The following is a 16,960-nucleotide window of genomic DNA, read 5'->3' as shown; positions in this document are numbered from 1 at the left end:
AGTGGATTAGGAGTGATGAGTTTGAATTAAGGTATGTGCAGTATAACTAATAGGAAGTGTTAAGTCAAGAGCTAGTAAACGCTTGGATTTTGCATCTGGTAGCATGTGTACCTGAGACAGAAAATAGGAAAGGTCAAAAAAGTTCAAAGTACATATATGTCATCATATACAACCCTGAGATACATTTTCTGGTGGGCATACTCGATATATCTATAGAATAATAACCATAATAGAATCAGAGGTCACGCAACTGGGGAGGTCACCTCAATGACCATCAGCCAGTGAAAAATGGAGATTACAGATATTTAGGGATTCTTAGCCGAACTCATGGTCAAATAGGTCTTTAAATTTGTGCACGGTTTGATACTGAGTAATTTAGAACAGGCTTAATATAATTTCTGTAAATCTCCAGCAAAAGCTATCCATTGAAATTATTGATCTTACATAGCAATGACTTTCTAGGGGTTTAACAGTACAAATTTGTGTAATTGTCATATTGTAGGAAGATGTGGGGAAACGAAGCAAGCTGCTAGAGACAGAAGAGACGACAGATATTGTAATATGGAGCAGCAATCTGCTGGAGGGACTCAGTGGATTCAAAGTTCGAAGTACATTTACTAACAAGTATGTATGTAGCATACAACCCCGAGATTCATCTTTCCACAGCTAACCATCAAACAAAGGAAACCATGCAAAGAAAAACATCAACCACATGTTCAAAAACAGCAAATCACACAAATGGCAAAAGAAGAGTGAAAACTCAGAATATAAAACAGGAAGTCAATAGGGCTGAGCAAGATAGCTGTTATACATTTTCCAGTTAATAGACAATAGGTGCAGGAGTAGGCCATTTGGCCCTTCTAGCCAGCACCGCAATTCACTGTGATCATGGCAGATCATACACAATCAGTACCCCGTTCCTGCCCTCTCCCCATATCCCTTGACTCTGCTATAAGAGCTCTATCTAACTCTCTCTTGAATGCATCCAGAGACTTGGCCTCCACTGCCTTCTGGGGCAGAGCATTCCCCATATCCACCACTCTATGGGTGAAAAAGTCTTTCCGCATCTCAGTTCTAAATGGCCTACCCCTTATTCTTAAACTGTGGCCTCTGGTTCTCGACTCACCCATCAGCGGGAACATGCTTCCTGCCTCCAGTGTGTTCAATCCCTTAATAATCTTACATGTTTCAATCAGATCCCCTCTCATCCTTCTAAATTCCAGTGTATACAAGCCCAGTCGCTCCAATCTTTCAACATATGACAGTCCCGCCATTCCGGGAATTAACCTTGTGAACCTACGCTGCACTCCTCAATAGCAAGAATGTCCTTCCTCAAATTTGGAGACAATACTCCACACTGCACACAATACTCCAGGTGGGGTCTCACCAGGGCCCTGTACAGCTGCAGAAGGACCTCTTTACTCCTCTACTCAATTCCTCTTGTTATAAAGGCCAGCATGCCATTAGCTTTCTTCACTGTCTGCTGTACCTGCATGCTTGCTTTCATTGACTGATGTACGAGAACACCTAGATCTCGTTGTACTTCCCCCTTTCCTAACTTGACTCCAAGACAATGAAGATTTTCTCATTGTTCTCAAGACAATGAAGATTTTTTTTAACCTTTAGGTTAATGAACTTCATACTTAAATCTAGAAATTATTAGCAACACACACAAAATGCTGGAGGAACTCAGCGGGCAAGGCAGCATCTATGGAAAACAGTTAACAATTGCTGTTTCACGCTGAGACCCTTCATCAGGACTGGGAAAAAAGATGTGAATTTAGATCAAGAAGGTGGGGGGAAAGGAGAAAGAAGTACGCGTTAGGTGAGAGGCGAAATCAGGAGAGGGAGTGGATGAAGTAATGGGCTGGAAACCTGACAGGTAAAAGAGATAACGGGCTGTAGAAGGGGGAATCGGATAGGAGCAGACAGAAGACCGTGGAAGAAAGGGAAAGGGGAGGAGCACCAGAGGGAGGTGATGGACAGGCAATGAGAAGAGGTGATAGAGGGAAATGGGAATGGGAATTGTGAAGGGGGAGGAGTAATTACTGGAGGTTCAAGAAAATCGATGTTTTTGCCATCTTGCCCAGACAGAATAAGGTATTGGCTTCATTGTGGCAGTAGAGGCGGCCACGGACTGATATGACAGAATGGGGATGGGAAGTAGAATTGAAGAGGGTGGCCACAGGAAGATCCCACTTTTTCTGACAGATGGAGCGCAGGTACGCGGCCAGAAATTACTACTTACTTTTGATGTTTCTTGGACAGGTACTGGTAAACTGTCCCTGGATTGGCCACACCTTTCATCGCTCGCTTGGGAAGTTCAATAAAGTAGGAAGATGGCATCTTTGCATGATAATGCGTCTCCTCATCACAGGAAACCACGCCAGGATACGTCATCATCAGTCGTGCTGCTATATTTACTTTCCGACCAATAACTTTTTCATTGGTAAATTGATAAATCAAATTTTTACGTGTTGCACATACCAAAGCACAGTGAAGAACTTAGTTTTGTAAGCCATTAATAGAGATCATTTCACCACATCAGTACGTCAGGGTAATACAAGGGAAACACAATAACCAAAAAGCAGAATAAAGTGGCACAATTGCAGGGGAAGCAGACAATAAAGTGCAAGGTCTTAATGAGACAATCTGTGAGGTTGGAAGTTCACCATACATACAAGGAGACCATTAACTAGTCATATAATAGACTAGAACCTGTCCTTGAACCTGGCGGTAGCTGCTTTGTAGCTTCTGCCTGATTGGAGGGCAGTACAAGAGAGAAGATCCGGGGAAGACTGGGGTGATTTCCTCCAGAGTTTCGTGTGCTGTCTGTGATTATACTGGCTGCTTTACCTAGGCAGTGTGAAGAATAAACAGGTCTATAGAGGTAGTTGGTTTTCATGATATGCTGAATACCATCCACAACTCTCTGCAGTTTCCTGTGGTCTCATTTGCCATACAAAGCCATAATTAATTATTTTATTGTTTTCCCTTGTACGGTGTCAATGCACTGATCTGACTAAATGACTTGTATGGATGGCATGAAATTTTAGCACATGACAATACACCAGTTTAGTGTTACCCAAGTCCTCCTTAGCAAAATCTGCAAGACCTCATCCTCTGCACTGGAAATGATGTGCTCCTCTTTCTCTTGTCTGAGCTGCAGACCACTCATAGAACCACAGAACATTACAACACAGAAACAGGCCTTTCTCGGCTGTGCGGAACCATTTTTCTGCCTAGTCCCACTGACCTGCACCTGCCCCAATAATAAAAAAATTAATAGAATGTCTGTGCTATTCCTTTATGTACAATATTAGTGCCCATGAGTCTGAATTGGAAAAACACGTACTCTTAGCATACACTGCAGACATCTTTATCCCTCTGTATTTCACAGTATCACCAATGTATCACAGTCATACAATCATTGAGCAGTACAATGCAGAAACAGGCCCTTTGGTCCATCTAGTATGTGCTGAACCATTAATCTTCCTAATTCCATCATCCTGCACCCAGACTATAACCCCTCATCCTCTCCCATCCATGTACCTATCCAAATTTCTCTTAAATGTCAAAATCGACCCTGCATCCACCATTGCATTGCCAGCTTATTTCACACTCTCACCATCCTCTGAGTGAAGAGGTTCCCTCTCATGTTCCCCTTAAACATTTCACCTTTCTCCCTTGAGCATGACCTCTGGTTGTAGTTCCACCCAACCCGTGGAAAAAGCCTGCTTGCATTTACCCTGTCTATACCCCTCATAATTTTGTATACCTCTATATAACTTCAACATAACGTTCCTTCTCTTGATGAAGGGTTTCAGCATGAAACATCAACTGTTTCCTCTTTTCCATAGATGATGCCTGGCCTGCTGAGTTACTCCAGCATTTTACATGCGTCGCTAAGAATGCTGTGGACTCAATCCGAGATTCCAAGATGTCCCCTACCCTGGCAGCATATGACATGGGAATCTCATTGGCATCCAAAGAGCCTCCTTTCTGTTCCGCTAACCAATGGATTCCCCTATTACGATAGCTCACCTCTACTCCCTTCCCTTCTGATCCAGAACTAGACTTATTACCAAAGATTTGACTGCTGTAGCTTTCCTCTGCTAGGGCATTCCACCCTCCTCCCCCCTCAGTATCCAATGCAGTATATCCATTGTTGAGAGGAATGGACACAGAGGTACTTTGCACTGACGGACTTTCCCCTTTCCCCTTCCTGCCAGTCACCGGTGTCCTGCACCCTGAGTGTGACTACCTCCCTGTATGTCCTGCCCATCAACCCCTCAGCCTTTCAAATGGTCTGGAGTTCATCCAGTTCCAGCTCCAACGTCTTAACACAGTTTGTTAGCTGCAGGTGGCTGCACTTTGTGCAGGTGTAGAAGACAAGGAGTTTTCCCTGCCCTCCCACACTGCACAAGAGCAGTCCACTACCTTGCCTGGCATTTCCACTTCTATAAATGTTCAAGAAAGAAAGAATAAATAACAAAGAAAAACTACCTATTACCTTTGCCTCTCCTTGCCAAAGCCTCAACTCCCCACTAACACTGGCCCACTCACACCTAACTTCTTATTATTAGATCTTTTCAAGTACCTAATCACATGCTATCCAACGTCTTCTTGAAAACTGTGGCACACAAAATGTGCTGACTGACCCCGTTCGTTTCTTTTAAACTCTCTATCCATCTACACAACCTAATGTCGCTTCGGGGTCTGTGGCGTGCTACAGGTGTCATTTATCATGTAACACACACAAAATGCTGGTGGAACACAGCAGGCCAGGCAGCATCTATAGGAAAAACCACTGTTGACGTTTCAGGCCGAGACCCTTCGTCAGGACTAACTGAAAGAAAAGATAGTAAGAGATTTGAAAGTAGGAGGGGGAAATGCGAAATGATAGGAGAAGACTGGAGGGGGTGGGGTGAAGCCAAGAGCGAGGAAGGTGATTGGCAGAAGGGATACAGAGCTGGAGAAGGGAAAGGATCATGGGACAGGAGGCCTAGGGAGAAAAAAAGGGGGAGGGGAGCAGCAGAGGGAGATGGAGAGTGCTGGACAGAGAGAGAAAAATAGGGGGAGGGGGAGAATATAAAAATAAATCAGGGATGGGGTAAGAAGGGGAGGAGGGGCATTAACGGAAGTTAGAGACGTCAATATTCATGCCATCAGGTTGGAGGCTACCCAGACGGTATATAAGGTGTTCCTCCAACCTGAGTGTGGCTTCATCTTGACAGTAGAGGAGGCCATGGATTGACATATCAGAATGGGAATGGGACGTGGAATTGAAATGTGTGGCCACTGGGAGGTCATGCATTTATCATGTATTCCTTTGCATTGTTTGCCTTCCCCAAATGCATTAACTCACACTTCTCTGGAGCAAATCCTATCTGCCACTCCTGTGCCCAGAGCAGAGAATGAGTCTGCAGGCGACCCCTGCATTAACAGGATGAAGGAATTTTGCCCTTCAGTATTGACTACCCAATAAGAGTGTGAGAGTGTAAACAAACAAAGTGAAAAAGATACAATAAATTTTGTCTCAATTTATACTTTTCAACTCATATTTCCTGATGCATGTCCAGATAGAATCACAGGATATTTTAGTGCAATACAGTGTTTGATTTTTTTTAAAACATAGGATAATCTGTTTTACATATAGATGTGGGATTACAATACTTAAAACAAGAAAATATAAACAAAATCTACATCGTTTAGATATTTTATACAAATTTTCTGTTTACCTGTATATTCATGACGTAGAGGATGACCAACTACACCACAGAATAAAGGGCCACTTGCTACACCAATAGATGCTACACTGAAATATGAGAAAATATAATCTTAGAGTTGTTCTCCACAAAATCGGGTCCCTCTGCCCTCATCCATGCAGATTTTTCCTCTTCCCCAGGGCACCACTGCTCAGTACAAGAGGACATGGCTTTAAGGTAAGGGGTGGGAAGTTCAAGGGGGATATTAGAGGAAGGTTTTTCACTCAGAGAGTGGTTGGTGCGTGGAATGCACTGCCTGAGTCAGTGGTGGAGGCAGATACACTAGTGAAACTTAAGAGACTACCAGACAGGTATATGGAGGAATTTAAGGTGGGGGGGGGGGTGTTATATGGGAGGCAGGGTTTAAGGGTCGGCACAACATTGTGGGCCGAAGGGCCTGTACTGTGCTGTATTGTTCTATGTTCTATGTGTCAGTGGTCGCATACGCAGGACTTGTGATATGCACCAGCTGCTTATACGACCATCTACCGCCTGCTCCTTTGGCTTCATGTAACCCTGATAAGGGGGATAAGCAGGTGCTACACCCACAGGCCAGTGGAGGGAAGGAGTGCCTTGGTAGACTGACTCCCTTGGTAGAAATGTATCATCACACCACCATCCCCAGTAGAGCTACTACCCCTCTCTTATTCCTAAGTTCTACCCATGTGGCCTCATTGGATGATCCCTTCAGGATATTCTCTGTAAGGACAGATATGATATTCTCTGTAATGAGTACTCTTCTTGTATTCTCAGCTCTCTCACCTGAAATCCTAATGTTATTCCAAAAATTTCTAAAACCCTGCTGTCATGTCTGAAACAGAGGCTTGCTCCCACAATTGCGATATCATCATCATTTCAAGTGCTGAATCATATTCTACGCTGAAAGTAAATGCACTGAGCCTGACAGCCCTCCCATGTTCCCTAGCACACCTTTGACTGCTGAACTTGTTTGATTCTTCTGATCAACATGGTGCTGAGCTGCATTGTCTGTCAAGGTCCTGGCTCAGACATAGCTGTCTTTTTAGGTTTGTAGGGATTTTTTTTGTGGATAACCTGGCAAGTTTGGGGTCAGGATAGTGGTTTGAGACAGAGATAGGGCGAGTTAGCGGTCAAGCACAGTAAATGAAGAGGCAGAGGTAGGAGCTGGTGTTTGTAGTCCAGTCGGAGCAGTCAAAGGACAACGATAATGGAGGTTGGGTTGTCAGGCTCTGATGACGGAGACCAGGTTGGCAAATCCTGGGTTGGAGGCCCATGCAGGCAGAAGGCATGAGGACCGGTGTTCCCTCCTGGGGTCAGAGGTCCATGCAAGTCCAGAGGGTGAGGCCCAAGGGTCAAGGTATCAGTCCTGCGGCTGAGACCTGAAGGACAAAGTCACAATTGACATCTAGAGGGGCCAGTGTAATCTGGAGGTAAGTGCCCAAAGGTCAAAGTCTGAAGTTGGTGAGTCCACAGGTTGAAGTCCCTGGGTTGGTCTGTCTGGTCACAGACCTGAAATCTGCACGTCTGTGAGTCTCAGCCTGGGACTGGACATTGGAGGCCTGAGAATGTGAGTCTGAGAGTGAAGGGCATGGAATGAAGGCCTGGAGGTGGCCTGTCCTGGGTGTGAAGGCCTGTCTATGGGTGGGAAAAAGACAAGTTGTTTCGCTGATGTTGTTTTTGTTGTTGTTGCTGCTTGCGTTGTTCTGCTGAACACGGTGGGCCTGCTATTTTAGTGGAGACACTCATGGGCTGTCCCCAGCACATCCTGAGGTGTATTGCATTATACGTTTTGATGTACACATGATAAATAAATCTGTACCTAAATCTGATTTATCTCCAACTTCTCTCCACCTACCGCACTGTTACTATGACTCCACCTCACCTATATTAATTATCACAGATTAACAAAATTTGCAGCTGGAATCTTTTCTAATATATCTAAACAATTTAATCGCTTACCTGACATATCTCAGTTTATTACAGAATTCACGAACATTGTGTGAGCACTGTAAAGCGTTTCCACATTCATCTTCCCCTTTGTCACCGGGAAGACCAAAAATACAAAGAAAAGTACATCCCTGAAAAAAAATGGCACAGCTGTTAGATACACAGATGTTACCCTCAAATTTAAACACAGTTTTAACAACTGACCTGCAGTGGAGAACGGTACACTTTTGAGATTTATGAGGTTATTGAGATAAATACGGATTTTAAACACTCCCAACAATCACTCATTGCCCATCTCTGTCCTGAGTAAAGCATTAACATGCAAATTATAAATCACAACACAGTTGCTATCGTAGAAAGTCAATATACAAAAGGAATTCCAATTAGTTTGCTTTGATGGTGTGATTGTGAAAGGTACTGAAGGCCTTTTCATTTACTCAAGCAGTGTCTACGCACCAGATGAGCTGGATATTTGTTTAATTTTTTATGCTGAAACAGCTTCGCTGCTAGAGAATTTTGGGCGAGCTTTGATCATCTGCTTACTTTGGAAGATGAGAGGTGAAGCCAGGTGGGTGGGCAAAGTCAATGGCTGGAGAAGAAAGAATCTGATAGGAGAGGAGAGCAGGCCCTAGGAGAACGGGAAGGAAGAGGGAACTCAGGGTTAAGTAATAGGCAGTAAGCACTGAACATCCAAAGGGAAAAGTTACACATCTTCAGGGTATTTTCTGCTTTCAACAAACTGTTTCAGGTAAAAATGGGACAAGCATCTTGACAAACTGAGAATTATTGTCTATCTCTATCATATCACTGTATGCTTTATTTATTAAGTTGTGAGGGACACACATCGCAGTATTACCCATTACAGTCTTTTAAGGAAAGTTGCAGGTATTAGTGCCATCTGGTGGTTACTTTGTTCTACAATTTTTCAACTTTTTGTTCTGATTGCGCCCCTTTCTTGTAATGAAGAATCCTTAACTAATGCTTTCCTTGGGAATGATGTCTCTAATGTTCTTACAACAGTGAGGCTGCTGCAAATATGTTCTTCATTCATCTACTCCTACATGTACTTTCACAAACAACAAACAAAACTTTGACTTCACTTACTTTGTCAAACATAAAGACCTTATTTATTCTGCCCTGATAATTTCTGAATTCATTGTTAATTCTAATACAACAAGCCTGAATGGATTGGCATTGATAATACATGGTTGCATTCTCCACAAACTGCAGGTTCACAAACACCACGGTCGCTGGTCGCATTTCGGACAAATATTCCAAAGGGACTGCATCATCGATCTAAGTCAGAATCAGAATCAGGTTCACTATCACCGGTATTTGTTGTGAAACTTAATGTCATTGCAGCAGGAATACAATGCAATACATCAATTATAACAATACAAAAACATGAATTACAGTTAATATATTTTAAACAGTTAAATTAAATAAATAGTGCCAAAGTAAAAATAAAAATTAGTGAGGTAGTGTTCATGGGATCAATATTCATTCAGAAACCGGATTGCAGAGGGAAAGAAGCTGTTCCTGAATCATTGAATGTGTACTGTCAGGCTCCTGTACCTCTTCCCGGATGGTAGCAATGAGAACAGGGCATGTCCTCGGTGCTGGGGGTCCTTAATGATAGATGCTGCCCTTTTTGAGGCATTGCTCCTTGAAGATGTCCCAGATACTACAAAGGCTGGTGCACACGATGGAGCTGATTTAAGTTTACAATGCTTTTCAGTTTATTTTGATCCCGTGCAGTAGTTCCCCCCAACCCTAATACCGGACAGTGATGCAGTCAGTTAGAATACTCTTCACAGTACATCTGTAGAAATTTGAGTGTGCTTGGTGACATAGCAAATCTCCTCAAACTCCTCATGAAATATAGCCACTGCCATGCCTTCTTTGTAACTACATTGCTATGTTGGGCCCAGGATAGATCCACAGAGATACTGACATCCAGGAGCTAGAAATTCCTAATCTTTCCACTTGTGATCCCACTATGAAGACTGGCGGGTGTCCCTCATTTAACCCTTCCTGAAGTCCACAATCAGTTCTTTTGTCTTATTAATGTTGAGTTCAGGGTTATTGTTGTTACGCCACCCTAGTGGCTGGCACATCTCATTCCTGTACGCCTTCTCATCACCGATTGAATTTTTGCTGACAGTAGTTGAATCATCAGCAAATTTATGGATGGTACTTGAGTTGTGGCTAGCCACACAGTTATAGGTGTAGAGAGAATGGAGCAGCGGGCCAAATTTATCTAAATTTTAAAAAAAGAAATACTCACAGCAATGTGATGTAAAGCATTTTTATATTAGGTAGCTTTTATTTTGAAAGCATGGTAAAAAGATTTGATGAGCTTTCAGATAAAATATTTGAGTCTTGCTTCATGGAATTGAAAAGAACTTGTATTGACTGCATTAAAAGTAACATGCTACAGAAGTAAAGTGGTTTTCATTGAGAAACAGTTTTTAAGTTGGGGGGGAAAGCTCAATGAAACTTTACCCTGAATCTATTTCTGATAAATCCAATAGCTGTGAAGAGTAAGAATTTCAGGTTGTATACTGCATACATTAAAATGAACCTTTAAAATGCAGCCACTTGTAGAACAGTGAGGATATTCAGGGGTAACATTCATTCATCTGATACCACTGAAACCAATGTCCGACAATAACATATCTTCTGAGTAATTTTTGTTGGGCTTTTATCAAATTAGGCATTCCGTCAATGATCAGGAGGCCAAGTCATTAGGTACATTTAAGGTAGAGGTTAATAGATTCTTGATTAGTCAGGGCATGAGGGATACGGGGAGAAAGCAGGAGACTGGGGCTGAGACGAAAAATTAATGAATTATGATGAAATAGTGGAGCAGACTTGATTGCCCAAATGGTCGAATCCTGTTCCTATATCTAGGATATGTGATGAAAAGTCTTCCCGAGATGCATTAATCTAACCCTTCCTATCCACGTACCCATTCAAACATTGTTTAAACATCATAATTGTCCTTGTTCCAGCACCGCCTTTGCAACTGTTTTGCATACCCATCATTCTTTATATGGAAAATATTATCCCTCTCACCTAAAAGCTATGCCTAAGTTTTAGACTCGCATAGCCTGGGAGGAAGACTGACTAAATACCCAAATCATGCCCTCATAATTTTATAAACCTCCATAAGATCATCTCTTAATCTCCTCCACACCCAGCCTATCCAGGGTCTGCCGGCCTGCTGAGTTTCTCCAGCATTTTGTATGTGTTGCTTGGATTTTTAGCATCTGCAGATTTTATCCTGCTTGGCAACCTAACCAGTTCCCCTTATGACTCAAACCCTCCAATTCCACCAACATCCTTCTGCATGCTCTCTAGCTTAGGTGGAGATGTACTGCAGCTAAAAGAATTAATTGACTCATTCTCTCCAGGCATAAACAAGAGAAAATCAGCAGATGCTGGAAATCCAAACAACCGCAGGGTCTCTATCCGAAATATCAACTATAACCTTTTCCATAAGATGCAGCCTGGCTTGCTGAGTTCCTCCAGCATTTTGTGTGTGTTGCTCTCCGGGCATGAATAGCTAATGGTAGAAGAGATGAATGGAGCCATAAGCTCATTCCCAAAGCAAAGACTGCAGGATTGCAAAACAGCCTGTTGAAATGTGACCACTGATAAATAGGCTTGTCAAGTACAATTGATTATTAACAAGATGTGCCTAATAATTAAACCTCAAACTGTTGATCCACAGGGAAGTTTTGTTTTGATCATATTCTGACCAGTGACTAATGACAGGGATCCTTGAGATAAGGTGTCAGAATTGCCTTCAGTATCAGTCAGAGTGGTCTGAGAGCAAGAAGCTGTCAATCCTTTGCAATATCATTTGTAGCAGCTATTCAATCAAACCAACACTACTTAGAACCTAAATGGCGGGAGGGGTGAGGAGGTCAATTCTGTACGGCGCGCTCTCCAATCCAATAACAAGGCTTCAAAGCCAAAGAATATGTTTAATCTCTTATTAAGCTAGCAAAGCAAACAATCTTGAAGCAATAAAGGCTAATGAAACCAAAATTAGCGATATCAAAAAGTCTCAGCATATAAAATGTACATAAGCTTTCTTCAACATAACTAAGTTCTACCAAAAACTAGACTGATACCCCCAAAGACAAAGCATGAACACATAACTAAACTCTTTTCTTCTACCATGCCCCAACCCACGTGACTCACCACCATAATAAACACGCAACACAAAATACAGTATAGATAGAAAACAGATACATGGCTTTGGTATACTTTGTTGTAGGAAATGCTCGTTTCTGAAAATGAACACCTTATGAGATCAGTGTCCCATTTTTGTGAATAAATCAATCTGTACTTCAGAATTTAGAAAAAAAAGAGCTCAATTATATTGAACATGCAAGTTTCAAAAGATGGGCAGATATTCAGATGTTTCCCCCAGCTGATGAAGCTCAAAAAAGATCTGATGGTTATAAGAAATCGGATGGCATGGAAAGATCTTCTCCAGGAATGACAAATTTCCAGATTGCTTCCCAAAGGTGGTCGTGGAGGCTAGAATTTGGATGTATTTAAAAAGGAAACAGATACATTTTTGATTCATAAACATTTTGGCTGTATTCTATGTATTAGGACTTTATTCCTTGGAACATTTAAAATTGAGATGAAATTTAGTAGAAATATACAAAATTATGAGCAGTACAGATAGGGCAAATGCAAGCAGGCTTTTTCCACTGAAGTTGGGTGGGACTACAAATAGAGGTCATGAGTTAAGGGCAAAAAGTGATAAGCTTAAGGGAAACATGAGGGGAAACTTCTTTCGTCAGAGGGTGGAACAAGCCCCCAGCACAAATGGTGCATGCCAGCTCGATTTCAATGTTTAAGAGGAGTTTGGATGGCAGGGTTATGGAGTGGTGTGATCTCGGTGCAGGTTGGTGAGAGTTTGCAACTTAAATAGATCGGCACAGGCTAGATGGGCCAAAGGTCCTGCCTCTGTGCTGTATTTTTCTCTAACTATGACAAATGATTGTTTTGTTTTAATCAGATAATGACTAGATGCAATGTTTTTCAGTCTGAGCATCAGGAGTTTGCACCTATGACCTGATCCTCCTATAGACAAGCGTCCTATATTTCTGAGTGATTTATTTGCTCCATAGTTACTATCTTTGGAAGTTGGTCAAACAGGGGCCAGTTGTGATGTCAGGAGCTTGACATGAGGGTCTCACAGCAGCAGTTAGTGATGTCTCCTTTGAGAACAGAACATTTCTAGAGTGCTGAGATCTACCAATGTGTTCTGCCTACGACTCGGCAATAGTTCATTCTGAAAAGGAGATGTAGGAGGGAAACAACAATCTATCACTGATCTGAATCATACTGCAGACCTTGTTCCATTCTTCCTGGTTCCTTTCAATTGCTTAGATTTGTATTCTCTGTCCTTATTCAACTCTTACAGGCATGCTGGAGGAACTCAGCAGGTCAGGCAGCATCCGTGAAAACCAGCAGTCAAACGAACTTGTTGACCGAAGCGTTGACTGCTCATTTCCACAGATGCTGCCCGACCTGCTGAGTTCCTCCAGTGTGTTTGTATGTGTTGATTTGACCACAGCATCTGCAGCATACTTTGTGTTTCTTATTCAACCCTGCAGTGGGTCCCCATTAGACAGAGGGCAGAGATAACTTCAGCTCCCTGCTGCTTGAAGTCAGTCTCTCTCTCTCTCACTCACTCCTCGGAGAATGATGCCAGAGTACTGGGTCTCTTGCAAGGTTTCATCAATGCTGTTTGTGGATTTCATACTGTGATGCGTGTCTGGTCACTCTTTTCTTTTGTTGCTATTTTGGGTGATTTTGAATCAGGGCAGCCAGCAAGTAACAAACACTGAGCTGAACTGAATGTGGCTGGACGCTTTCAATTTTGTGTTTTATATTCTGTGATTTTTTGCTCATTTTTTTGTTGTTTGTATGTTTTGTTTTTTCTTGTGCTTCATGTGTTCCACAGTTTTCTTCATTTCATGGCCCTCTGGGGAATTCAAGACTCAGGGTTGTATACTGCATACATACTTTGATAATAAATGTACTTTGAAACTTTGAGTCACCTACTGTTTTCCTTGAACATTGACGAATTAAAATATCCTGACAATCTTTATGGTTATGTGCAAGAGTCTTTAAATTCATTTAACAAGTTAAATATCTACTTTTTGGGGTTAGCAAAAAGGTGTTGAGTATTTCATTGACTGCACTCTGGAACAACAAGCTCCCTATGCTGAAGACTCAAGGACAAATTTGCCAGCTTTCAGGCAACTGTTCCCAAACAATGTCTGGACCAAAACCAAAAGTATGCAAACATTCTTGTTTTCTAGTTAACAGACATGTTTCAGAACAGCAATGGCCATGTGCTATTGCTAAATACACCTCAGATATTTAGCAGTTGTAATATTTAAAGTTCTAAGCATATTTACTATCAAAGTATGTATACATTATACAATCTTGAGATTCATCAGCTTACAGGCAGCCACAAAACAATGAGATCCAACAGTACCCATTAAAAAGAGAAGACTGACAAACACCCAGTGTGCAGAGAGAGAGAAAGAGAGAGACAAAATAATTGTGCAAACAATAAAAGAAAGTAAATAGCATTCAGAACTGGATTACTAAAGACACAAAGCCTGGCATCACTGCAGCCAGAGCAAGAAACACAGCCTCAATTCAGCGCAGAGCTGAGTAAACGTCCTGAAATTAATAAAGTATTATTAGTAAAGTTTTTAGTAGTTTTGTTTGTCACTGATAAGTAGTCACTTGGCTTCACCAGCAGTATCTTAAACCTACATTACTGTATATAAACCTAGGCCCATTATTCTGTCACGAGACATCCTGATTAGCATAGGAGTAAGTGTCATGTACTATCTCCAAGAGGACTACAAACTTTTTCTAGGGGTTTGCAGGCCTGCGTGCCTCAATGACCATAGAGCTTGTTGGTTGGAGTTAGGGCTTTAATTCTTTGGTGCTTCAGTATGGTCACCCACGCCAAATAGGTCAAAGGGTAGAGGCCAGACTAAGAGTGGTCCACTGGTCAATCAGTTTCAAGGGCTTAGCTCAGGGTTAACAAGCCTGACTGCTAAAACACAATTGTTACAGAAACAGTAATGAAGAATCCTTCTGCATCTGAGTGCAATGGTATTCCTGAATCTCCACCCAGGACTTGCATGACTGACAGTAGTGAAAACCGAGAGGAAGCTACTGACACAATGAAGGAAGCCCTGAATACTGCCAGAGATGGAGGGCCTTCATTGCTGCCTCAAATGTCTGTGACATAATGGGGTAGTAAGAAGAGAAGTAATATACTCAGAAGGTTTGTAATTGAAGTAAACACAATGGCATTATTCACATCAAAAACACAGATTAGAATTTCAAACAATATTCATATTCACACAAAGCTGAAACAACTTTTCACAAACTACACATTAGGAACCCACCAGTTGCCAAACACCTTAAGGTGATAATACATTGACAATCAGACATGAAAAGTCCATTGATAAATAAAAATGTTGCTATTTCATACCTTTAGTAAAACTGTTTTCAGGAGATATTTACGGAGAACTGCTTCGAGTTGTGGATTTGGCAATAATCTCGCTGTTTTCCTTGTCGCATCTGAAAATGAATGCAAAGTCAGTTTTTTATGACCGCGTAACAGGTGGCCAACGATGAAAACTCAGCAATAAAATTAACGTACTTATATTCACACCAACTTCTTGAAATTCCAAATGAGTTCCTTGTTTATTTACATACTTTTCAACTGAAAATTGAGGATTTCTCTTAATGTATCGTACCTGCATTGCAAAACATATTCTTTAAGATAAATGAATAATTTGTTTTGTGATAAACAATAAATGATTTTTCTATGAAGTTAGAATTGTTGTGTCAATGGGAGTAGTCAGTTTAAAGGGATCAGCATGGACTAGATGGGCCAAATAGTCTATTCCTGTGTTGTAATTTTCTATGATTCTATATTGCCAACATCATTATTGCTAAGCTTATGTTTAACAGGTATAAATAATACAAATCTTTATCAATGTGAAAATTTAAAAAATAGACTTTTGGATACAACAGTGAAAATGTCAGTATTTGAAACGGGACTAACAATGATCACATTCATTTAATTCAGAAATCATATTTAACAATTTACAACAAAAAAATTATATCTGTAAATACAGAACACCTCACCTAGTCTACCATCAAAAATGGATGGGAAAACAGAAATTATTGCAATACAAGTTTTAAAAAGTTACTAGGAACAATTTATTCAATTGAAGAATAATATCTATTTCAAATATATAACAAATATTAATGACCAATGATATCAAGGTCAATACAAGGACAAACAAAAAATGAAAATATTGGATTTACCCTTACGGCTCTTTCATTTTCTATCTTTTCAACGACGAGATTGCTTCTGTCACACAGTTCCCATGCATTTGGGGATAAAATAACAGTATTGGCTGAAGCAAGTCCCTCAGCTTTCCGGACTTCATCTATTGCTCGACCAATTAATGCATAATAACGAGATTCTTCATCTCCCATTACCACTTTGGACAGTTTCCCTGCTGAAATACCTGTAAAGAGAGTGTCCACTGATTTAAGAACTTAAACTTATCATCAAAGCTTTACAATTTGCTAACATCGTGATGTCACATTTCTCTCCTTTACTATTAATAACAACAGGGCATCCTTGAATTCACAATATCAAAGAGTCCCATATATCCACACCATTTTTATATACTTTGTAGGGCAGAGTCCATCTCCTGGAGGTAACCTCCTGTTACCAAACTGAGTACAGTGGTCTCCTCCTCTCTGGGTTCTCAGATACATATGTTTTTCAGTAAGTAGTCCTGTGGGCACCACAGAAATATGTCATGTGTTTCTCTCTTTTCACCCACTACCTGCCAGTTATTTGGATTTAGATCCCCCATGCTTTGTGTGCGTTTTTGCTTCCTATTTTATATGTCATGTAGTACTGTACAAGGAATTTTAAAAGAGACAGAAAAAGATTCTAAGAAATAATAAATCTTCATTAAAATAAGGCTGCTGTGGCGATACATTAAAAAAAAAGTATCAAAACAGTGGAGTAACTCAGCGTTTTAGGTATTATCTATGGAAATGAAAAAAGTTGTGAAGGAAGGGGGAAGATGCAAAAATAAAAAGGTGGGTGGAGGGGAAGAGGGATAGCTAGAAGGTGATAGGTGAAGCCAGGTGGGTGGGAAAAGTAAAGGGTT

At 41.2% G+C, this 16,960-nt stretch overlaps 1 protein-coding gene across 1 annotated transcript in view; it reads right to left on the bottom strand.

Annotated features, from left to right (window-relative positions):
- Positions 1-16,960, bottom strand: part of LOC132392511 (adenylate cyclase type 10-like) — a 133,170-nt gene that overhangs the window by 95,359 nt on the left and 20,851 nt on the right. The window contains exons 5-11 of the mRNA XM_059966463.1: positions 16,095-16,300; positions 15,421-15,517; positions 15,250-15,338; positions 8,799-8,990; positions 7,707-7,825; positions 5,742-5,818; positions 2,249-2,438 (exon numbers count right to left, since the gene is read on the bottom strand). Of these exons, the coding sequence (XP_059822446.1) occupies positions 2,249-2,438; positions 5,742-5,818; positions 7,707-7,825; positions 8,799-8,990; positions 15,250-15,338; positions 15,421-15,517; positions 16,095-16,300 (970 nt within the window). The remainder of the gene's footprint in view (positions 1-2,248; positions 2,439-5,741; positions 5,819-7,706; positions 7,826-8,798; positions 8,991-15,249; positions 15,339-15,420; positions 15,518-16,094; positions 16,301-16,960) is intronic.

Source organism: Hypanus sabinus, chromosome 4 (assembly GCF_030144855.1).
Source record: "Hypanus sabinus isolate sHypSab1 chromosome 4, sHypSab1.hap1, whole genome shotgun sequence".
NCBI lineage: Eukaryota > Metazoa > Chordata > Chondrichthyes > Myliobatiformes > Dasyatidae > Hypanus > Hypanus sabinus.
Note: the sequence above shows the minus strand (reverse complement) of the source record. Positions and strands in the feature narration are given on the sequence as shown.